At 43.0% G+C, this 10,488-nt stretch overlaps 1 protein-coding gene across 1 annotated transcript in view; it reads left to right on the top strand.

The window, feature by feature from the left end:
- The first annotated feature begins 2,761 nt into the window (after positions 1-2,761).
- The window catches only part of LOC144698474 (UDP-glucuronosyltransferase 2A1-like), a 77,784-nt gene continuing 70,057 nt past the window's right edge, over positions 2,762-10,488 (top strand). Inside the window, exon 1 of the mRNA XM_078570421.1 lies at positions 2,762-3,482. Coding sequence (XP_078426547.1) covers positions 2,768-3,482 — 715 coding nt within the window. The 5' untranslated portion in view covers positions 2,762-2,767. The remainder of the gene's footprint in view (positions 3,483-10,488) is intronic.

Raw genomic sequence — 10,488 nt, 5'->3', positions numbered from 1 at the left:
TCCTCACATGTTAAGCCTTTCATTCCTGGGATCCTTCTCGTGAACCTCCTCTGGACTCTCTCCAGGGCCAGAACATCCTTCCTGAGATACGGGGCCCAAAATTGCTTACAATATTCTAAATGTGGTCTGACCAGAGCCTTATAAAGCCTCAGCAGCACATCCCTGCTCTAATATTCTAGTCCTCTCAAAATAAATGCCAACATTGCATTTGCCTTCCTAACTAACGAATCAACCTGCAAGTTAACCTTAGGAGAATCCTGGATTAGGACTCCCAAGTCCCTTTGCACTCCAGATTTCTGAATTCTCTCCCCATTTAGAAAATAGTCTATGCCTCTATTCTTCCTACCAAAGTGCATGACCTCACACTTCCCCACGTTGTATTCCATCTGCCACTTCTTTGCCCATTCTCCTAACCTGTCCAAATCCTTCTGCAGCCTCCCTGCCTCCTCAATGCTACCTGTCCCTCCACCTATCTTTGTATCATCTGCAAACTTAGCCAGAATGCCCTCAGTTCCTTCATCTAGATCATTAATGTATAAAGTGAAAAGTTGTGGTCCCAACACTGACCCCAGCGGAACTCCACTAGTCACCGACCGCCATCCTGAGAAGGACCCCTTATCCCCACTCTCTGCCTCCTGCCAGACAGCCAATCTTCTATCCATGCTAATACCTTGCCTCTAACACCATGGGCTCTTATGTTACTGAGCAGCCTCCTGTGCGGCACCTTGTCAAAGGCCTTCTGGAAGTCCAAGTAGATAACATCCATTGGCTCTCCTTTGTCTAACCTACTCGTTACCTCCTCAAAGAATTCTAACAGATTTGTCAGGCATGACCTCCCCTTGATGAAACCATGCTGACTTTGCCCTATTTTACCATGCACTTCCAAGTATTCTGAAATCTCATCCTTAATAATGGACTCTAAGATCTTACCAACGACCGAGGTCAGGTTAATCGGCCTGTAATTTCCCGTCTTTTGTCTCACTCCCTTCTTAAACAAGGGGATTACATTAGCGATTTTCCAGTCCTCTGGGACCCTCCCTGACTCCAGTGATTCCTGAAAGATCACCACTAACGCCTCCACTATCTCTTCAGCTATCTCCTTCAGAACTCTGGGGTGTAATCCATCTGGTCCAGGTGATTTATCCACCTTCAGACCTTTCAGATTTCCTAGCACCTTCTCCTTGGTAATGGCCACCATACTCACCTCTGTCCTCCGACTCTCTTGAACTTTAGGGATGTTACTCTTGTCTTCCACCGTGAAGACTGATGCAAAGTACCTATTCAGTTCCTCCACCATTTCTTTGTTCCCCACTACTACTTCTCCAGCATCATTTTCCAGTGGCCCAATGTCCACTTTTGCCTCTCTCTTACCCTTTATATATCTAAAAAAAACTCTTGCAATCTTCTTTTATATTACTGGCTAGTTTACCCTCATATTTAATCTTCTCCCTCCTTATTTCTTTTTTAGTTGTCCTCTGTTGGTCTTTATAGGCTTTCCAATCCCCTGGTTTCCCACTGCTCTTCGCCGCATTGTATGCTTTCTCTTTAACTTTTATGCTCTCCCTGACTTTCCTTGTCATCCATGGTTGCCTCGTCCTCCCTTTAGTATGCTTCTTCTTCCTAGGGATGAATTTTGCTGTGTCTCCCAAATTACTCCCGGAAACTCCTGCCATTGCTGTTCCACTGTCTTTCCTGCTAGGCTCATCTCCCAGTCAATTCTGGCCAGCTCTTCCCTCATGCCTCTGTAGTTGCCTTTATTCAACTGTAATACCGTTACATCTGATTCTAGCTTTTTCCTCTCAAATTGCCGTGTAAATTCTATCATATTATGGTCACTTCCTCCTAAGGGTTCCTTCACCTTAAGCTCCCTTATCAAATCTGCCTCATTACACATCACTAAATCTAGAATTGCCTGTTCTCTAGTGGGCTCCACCACAAGCTGCTCCAAAAAGCCATCTCATAGACTTCCACAAATTCCTTTTCTTGGGATCCACTACCAACCTGATTTTCCCAGTCTACCTGCATATTGAAATCCCGCATGATCACTGTAACCTTGCCTTTCTTACACACCTTTTCTATCTCCTGGTGTATTTTGTGCCCCACATCCTGACTACTGTTCGGAGGCCTGTGCATAACTCCCATTATGGTTTTTTAACCTTTGCAGTTCCTCAACTCTACCCACACAGATTCTAAATCATCTGACCCTACGTTATTTCTTGCTATTCGCCAGTCAACTGATTCTGCTTTGCAGACAGACTGGCCCACAGTTGGCTCTGTATTAGTGTCCCATTTGGATGCAGAGCTCTTTGTTGAGGACCCAGTTGTTTGTGTCTGGAACGAAGCAGCAGGTGCCTCAAGGCACTGCACGATGGGCAGCAGATCAACCAATTTACTGAGCAGGGATTGTTACTGATTCTCAGTGGTGGTTATGCATTCAACAGAATCTTACAGCACAGAAGGGGAACGTTCAGCCCATTGTGACCAATTACTCCCACTATTCTTTCCTCGTAGACATGCCAGTATTTCCTTTTCAAGAATCTATCCAATTCACTTTTTAAAGTTACAATTGAATCCCAATCCAATCCTAATATTTCCAAGATTTTGAATTTGCTGTCATTTATTAAACTGAGGGGAACTTTACCCCACAAAAGGCTCAATGCCCTGTAGGTAAGTGGATTTATTTTGTTCTGATCCATACTGGGAGGAGCAGCTTTCTCATGTGTATGTAAAGGAGTCAGTGTGCATCTACGACTCTGCACCATTCTGGATGGACATTATGCAGTTCAGACGTGTGCTTACAGTGTTCCTCTTTCTCCAAAGTGTTACCAGTGACAATGTGCTGATCTGGCCTGCAGAGGCCAGTCACTGGATTAATTTAAAACCTGTCATTGAGGAGCTGATCGATAGCGGTCACAACCTTACTGTGGCTGTATATACAGCTACACTTTACATCAACTATTCTGAGCCCTCACGCATGAAATTTGAAGAATTTCAAGTACCATTTATGAGTGAGGTAACCGAAGATGTTCTGAATAGCTTTGTGCAATTCGCGGTTTATGAGAAACCTCATTTATCCTACTGGGACGGATACAGAAAATTTGCTGCGATAATGGCAAAGGCAAAAAAACTGAACAGGCAGATCTGTGATGGGATAATAAAGAATCAGGAACTGTTGCAAAAACTGGAAGAATCAAAGTTTAAAGTCCTGCTGGCTGACCCTGTACATTATTGTGGTGATCTTCTGGCTATGAAGCTGGGAATTCCCTTCATCTTCACTCTGAGATTCTCCCCAGGATTTACAGCTGAGAGGCTCTGTGGACAAATCCCAGCTCCACCTTCCTATGTACCTGTAGCTCTGTCAGAGCTTTCTGATAAGATGACCTTTACTGAGAGATTTCAAAATGTCTTTTACTCTCTCATGTATGATTGGGTATGTAATCAGTTGTGGCGTGATTGGGACTCGTATTACAGTGAAGCTTTAGGTGAGTTGAGCAGTTTTCTTGAATTGCTATCAGCAACCTTGTATGTACATAAAAAATCTGTTGCCTGCTGATTTAACAATGCCATTAATGTTATTCTAAACATGTTGACCTCAATTTTCTCCCTGGGCGCAACCCAAAAATGTTCCCTTTCCCATGTTCACTCTGTTGAGGTCAACGCACATTTAAATTTCTTGCGAGCCTCATTGGTCATACTTAAAATGGGTGGAAATCAGTAAAACAACTGGGTCACAGGGCAATTCCTAACTCACTCCTTATTCTTTCTTTAAGTATAAAACATTAAACTCATTTCACCAACTCTCATGCACATTAGGCCCAGCACGTATTTAAGAACCTGCAATTGGGGGAGGCTTTTCAATTGATAGTGTGATATATATTGATGCCATCAGCTAGAATTTCTCGCTCGTCAGACAGGCGTGCCCCTGACTTGAACGAGCATAAAATGCTGTGTGGTGACGTCAGGTGAGCATCCCGATGTCATCATACACTTGTACGATATATCGGTTGGTGGGCGTGCGTGGGAGTTGGCAGCCCTCCCGCCGACAATTAACAGGCCCATTAAAGTACCAATTAAATGAAATTTTTCGCTGCTTGTCCAACCTTACGGTTGGCAGGCAGGCAAAAAGGCCAAACAGCCTCTGCATTTTTTAGGAAACCTCATCCATGGCCAGGATGATGTTTCCAACAGCAATTAAAATTTAAATGAAAAGTTTAACATTTCGTTAATAACATGTGACAGAGTGACGCAAGGGGACATTTTTTTAACATTTTTAAATTCTTCATTTTTCATTTTCAAAAATTTTCATGTCCCCAAGGCAGCTCTGCGCTTCCGGGAGCCTTTCCTGTGCACACCTGCACGCATGCGTGAAGTTCCCCGCTCAACCTCCTCCTCCCCCTCCTTCCCCCCCCCCCCCCCCTCACCCTCCAGACAGCGCTGAGCGCTGCAGCACGTGTTTCACGCTGGGCAGGCCTTAATTGGCCCACCAGTGTGAAATCACAGTCGTGGCCTGATCGTGGGCGGTGGTCAGCTTCCTGACCACTCCCGCTTGCCCTCGACAAGCCGGCCAACAAGGGCAAAATCCTGGCCATAAAAATGCGTTGAAAGAAACAGAAAATACAGAGATCTCTGTGAATATAAAGGCTTAATAAGCTGCAATAAAACACCAGAAGGGGATATTTGATTTGAAACGTTAACTTTGTTTCTCTCTCCACAGACCTGCTGAGTTTGTCCAGCACTTTCTGTGTTCATTTCAGATTTTCAGCATATGCAGTATTTCGCTTTCATTGTTAGAAAAGATACTTTGTTTCCTGCTGTGCCTGAAAATCTGGCTCTAATTTAAACAGAGCCGCCAAGCAAGTCCAATTGCAGGAAACTGAATATGAGACTTTGTAACTTGCGGGACATTATTATGGGCAGAGAGATGTTTCGTTGTGGGTATTGAAAAATGATTTGAAGAAATTTGAGCGTTTGCGTTTTTGAGCTGAGCTCAATGGAAGGGATTGTTCGGCCCATCGTATAAGAGCTGCCAATTATTCCAACTTGCCTATTCTTTCCCCATCGGCCTGTAGAAAGAATTTCAAGTATATCCAATTACCTGTTGAAAGTTTTATTCAATTATTATTCCACCGCCCTTTCAGTCAGCGCATTCCACATTATAACAGCTCGTTGTATAAAAACAGTTTCTTCATCTCCACCAAGGGTTCTTTTGCAAATTATCCGAAAACTACGGATTCTGGATACTGAAGTTCCAGTCAGTGAAAACAGTTTTTCCTTGTTTAGAGACGGTGTAGATAGAGCTCTATCTCAATCTGCCTGCTGATTACAAATTCCAATGCTACTGAAAATATTTTATCCGTATGTACTCTATCAAAATCCCTCATCATTTTAAATACCTCTATCAAATAATTTCTTAATTTTTTTCCTGTTCTAAGAAAAATCCCAGCTTCTCCAATTTCTCCACATAACTAAATTCCCATATTCCTGGTACCATTCTAGTAAATCTCTTCTGTCCTCTCTTCAAGGCCATTGCATCCTTCTTAAAGTGTGGTGCCCAGAATTTAACACAATATCCAGCTGGGGCCCAATCAGTGTTTTAGAAAGATTTCTAAATTTTCTTGCTTTTGTACTTAATTCCTCTATGTATGAAGGCTTGGATCTGTCTGACTTTCTAAAAGACTGTTGCTGCCTTTGCCACGGTGATAGCCATGAAATCTGAATCTGCAAGAACTGAACTGAGTCCACGAGCACAAGGAGAAGGTGGAAGGAACCTGCACAAGTGAGTCCAGACTGCAGGATGTGGGTAGCCTAGCCCATTCAGCATCACCCTTGAGCCTTTTGTTGATGCAGTGATGGACTCTGCCTGGCAAGAAAGTCAATAAAACTCTCCTTTACTTAGTACTGTGATTCCCTTCATCAAAGGAGGATAATAACAGACTTCAGGAGGACATAGGTTGTTGAAGTGGGGAGGCTTGTGGAAGATGAAATTTAACATAGAGCATTTTGGTAGGAAAAATGAATGAGGCAACAGAAACTAAATGGCACCATCTTAAAGGGAGTGCAGGAACAGAGAGACCTGCAAGGGTGTGTACACAAATCTTTTACACTGGCAGGGCCAGTTGAGAAGGCTTTTAGAAAGATATACTTTCTAAAGACCAAGAAAGACCAAGCCTTCATATATAGAGGCACGGGTCTTCCCTACCACAGAAATCTGTGACCCTATCACAAAATTCTAACATCGATTTTACATTCAATTGTATTCAAAATGATCAGTACATCATTTGACATCAAAGGGCTTAATTTGGAATGAGTTTTGATCACAGAAATTCATTTGCATTCAAAAGTGCTCAACTAGCCATCTTTTAACATCATGACCCTTTCACTTCAGAAGCCTCCATCATGGCTTGTTATATTTGTGGAGATGATCATTAGGCATCATGTGAGATCATTAGAATATCAGTGCAACTTGCTACATATTATGATGGGAAAAATAAACAACAAATCTTACTGCTTATTTTTTAATTGTTTCTCAAGAACTTCCCTTGCCCCCCCCCCCCCCATTTCACCTGGCACGTTACCCCTTCCTTCCAGTATTGAGATTCTGCTGGCATGTCAGAGGGTCGTCTTTCAGATAAGATGTTCAAGACTCTTTCCTCCTCAGACAGGCATAAAATATTGGGGGAGACTGAGATTTCTCCATGGTGTGCTGGCCAATCTTATTCTTCTTAGGCAGGGTTGAGGGTGATTTGTTTCCACTCTGGCTCAATGATTGTTCAGTCCAATTAGTGGTCTTCGGACTCTGCCACATGTGGGGGAGGTGCTATTTGGAGGGTTGGGTAGATGAGTTGTTGAGGTTTGTGTCCCCGCTCCGGCATCTCGACTTCACCTCTCCGAGTTCCCAAGGAAGTTTCTAGCTGTGTTCAGTGACTCCTCAAATGAACCTTCTTCATTTTTATTGGTCACAAGCCAGGAACACCTATGAGTCGGTGGGGATATTTGACCTCTTCAAGGATGCTTTGAGGATTTCCGCTGCCTTCCTGGGAGATCCCTGCCATGACCAAGTTCCGAATAGTGCAGTTGTTTCTGATGTCAGCCATACAAATTACCTATCCCACCCAGAAGAGCTGGTTTTGAGTGATTTATGCCTGGGTACTGGACATATTGGTTTGGTAGAGGTCGCTGCTGTTGGACCGCCTTCCTTGCCACCAGATTTGGAGGACCTTGCACAGTCACCATTGGTGGTGCTTCTCCAGTGCTTTGAGGTGTTTTCTGTGGGTTGTCCAAGTGCCCAAAGCATGTAGAAGCAAGGGGATCATGCTGCCCGGTAAACCATGACCTTAGTCTTGGGTTTGAAACCCAGGTCCTCAAATTCTCTTTTCTTTAGTCAGCCAAAGGCTGAACTTGCGAAGATGAATTTTATCATCTATATCTACCTTTGTTGAAAGGAGGCTCCCAAGATATTTGGCTGGCCTCAGAAATTTGTTGCCATTCGCTGCCTACTCCATGATGTTGTGATCCTTACCACAGACTGGGGTTAAACAAAACTGTGTCATTGCACCAACCCTCTTCTTCATCTTTCTCGCTGTAATACTGCACCTCAGCTCCAGAAAACTACCTACAGATGTGGAGAAAATATACAGAATTGACAGGAAACTGTTCAATCTACACTGCCTTCAATCCGAACCGTACTATTCCAACCTCAGTCATAAGGCTTCACTATTCAGATAACGCTTGGGTGTCCATTCACTCAGAAACTGAGTATGCCTCTGAAGCATATGAGAAGGTGGGCCTTTCATGAAACACCTGGAAAACTAAGATCCTCTTCCAACCAGCTCCCACAGAACAACACCTCCCTAGGTCTATTAAGATCAATGGCGAGATCCTGGAAAATGTGGACCATTTTCCTGGTCAAAGTTTATCCCTTGTCCAACATTGTCAAAATAGATTATCTGGTCAGTATTTCATTGCTGTTTATGGGACATTGCTCCATGCAACTTGGATGCTATATTACAGCTGTAACTGCACTAAAAAGTACTTTGTGGTCTTTAAAGCAGTTTTGGATATTCTGAGCTCATGAAAGGCACATTATCCCCACACTGGTTCAGTTCATTTCCCCCCAGACATCCTACTCACCCATCGCAGGTTCTGGCCCAGTCATCTGTTGTTGCGCAGAGGATACCATGCCTGATACTTGACTCAATTTCTATTAGTTGTGTGATTCCCAGGGTTATCTGTTGATGCTATAAGGTCTGCTAGTCTTTCATATCCTCTACAACCAAGCCAATTCATTTTTGGAAGTTATTATTGAATCAGAATCCAATCTCAGTATTTTCTATGCCAGTCCAGCTGTTGAATTGCCTACTCCTTTATTGTGCAGAGCTGAACTTTGTCACCAAAAGTGTCAACGCCCTACATGTAAATGACTTTGATTTGTTCTGACTCATAATGCTGATGGAGCAGCCTTCTGCTGTGTATGTAAAGTTGTGTTTCAAGGATTCAGATCTACAACTGTGAGTCATTCCCAATGGACATCATACAATTCTGACATCTGCTTATGGTGTTACTCGTTCTCCAGAGGGTGCCTAGTGAGAATGTGCTGATTTGGCCTGCAGAAGGCAGTCCAGTCACTGGATTAATTTATTAATCATTGAGGAGCTGATCGAGAAGGGTCACAATGTCACTGTAGTTGTACATACAGCTACACTTAATGTGAATTATTCTGAGCCTAAAGCCACGTCGTTTGAGGTATTTGAAGTACCATTTACAAGTAAGACATACAAAGATTTTATGAAGAGCATTCTCCAGTTCCGGATTTATGATGGAATACTCCCCACTTGCCTGGATGAGTGCAGCTCCCACAACACTCAAGAAGCTTGACACCGTCCAGGACAAAGCAGCCTGCTTGATTGGCACCACATCCGCAAACATTCACTCCCTCCACCACTGACGCGTAGTGGCAGCAGTGTGTACCGCCTACAAGGTGCACTGCAGGAATTCATCAAGGCTCCTTAGACAGCACCTTCCAAACCCACAACCACTACTACCTAGAAGGACAAGGGCAGCAGATAGATGGGAACACCACCACCTGGAAGTTCCCATCCAAGCCATTCACCATCCTGACTTGGAAATATATCGCCATTCCTTCACTATCGCTGGGTCAAAAACCTGGAACTCCCTTTCTAACAGCACTGTGGGTATACCTACACTACATGGACTGCAGCGGTTCAAGAAGGCAGCTCACCACCACCTTCTCAAGGACAACTAGGGATGGGCAATAAATGCTAGCCCAGCCAGCGAAATCCACATCCCATGAATAAATAAAAAAACAAGAAACCTAATTTATCCTACTGGGGTAGATACAGAAAGTTCTCCGTAATAATGGCAAATGATCAGGCAGATCTGTAACGGAATAATAAAGAATCAAAAATTGCTGGAAAAGCTACAAAAATCAAAATTTAAAGTTCTGCTGGCTGACCCTGTATATTATTGTGGTGATCTTCTGGCTATGAAACTGGGAATTCCCTTCATCTTCACTCTGAGATTCTCCCCAGGATTTACCGCAGAGAGGCTCTATGGACAAATCCTAGCTCCTCCTTCCTATATACCTGCTACTCTGTCGGAGCTTTCTGATAACTTGGCCTTTACTGAGAGATTTCAAAATGTTCTTTACTCTCTCATGTATGATTGGGTGTGTAATCAGTTGTGGCGTGATTGGGACTTACATTGAAGCTTTAGGTGAATCGAGCAGTTTCCCTTCTTGGTATAAATGGCTTTATTTATTATCAGCAAATTAGCATTTACATAAAAAGTCCTGTTGCCTGTAGAATTTAAAAATGCCATTAATGTTATTCTAAACACGTTGACCATAAAGTTTCTTGTTGGGCGCAACCCAGAAATGCCACCTTTCTCATGCCCAATCTGCAGATGTCAAGTAACTTTCAAATTTCCTGTGATCCTCATTAGAATATTGTCAAATTTAAACAGTTGGGTCACAGGGCAATTCCTAACTAAAGAGGAGATGTTACACTTTCCGATCCTGCAACGACCATGCGAGACTCAGGCTTCCTTTTAACTAGTTTTATTCAAACATATGCGAGGGAGCCGCAACTATTCCTAAGAACGGAGACCCAACTCCCAGATTGATTACATTTCATTACTTTTGTACTTTTTCTTATCATAATACATTTGAGTTCATTTGAATACATCCAATTGGTAACCGATATACTGGTTCCATGCTATCTCTATCCTATTGAGTACATAAACATGTGATTTTGCTATCCAATTATTCTAAAGCATGTATACATAATTATACTATCCAATCAGAATTAAGGCACAAATACATGAATCTTGATTCTTGCAGCTGAAGACTGTCAAAATGCAATCCATCAGAGTCAGCATGGTTTTATGAAGAGTAAATCGTGTTTAACTAATTTGCTAGAGTTCTTTGAAGATGTGACAAGCAAAGTGGATAATGGGGATCCTGTAGATGTA

The sequence above is a fragment of the Cetorhinus maximus genome, chromosome 2 (assembly GCF_964194155.1).
Source record: "Cetorhinus maximus chromosome 2, sCetMax3.hap1.1, whole genome shotgun sequence".
Taxonomy (NCBI): domain Eukaryota; kingdom Metazoa; phylum Chordata; class Chondrichthyes; order Lamniformes; family Cetorhinidae; genus Cetorhinus; species Cetorhinus maximus.
This window is presented reverse-complemented; position numbering and strand designations above follow the sequence as displayed.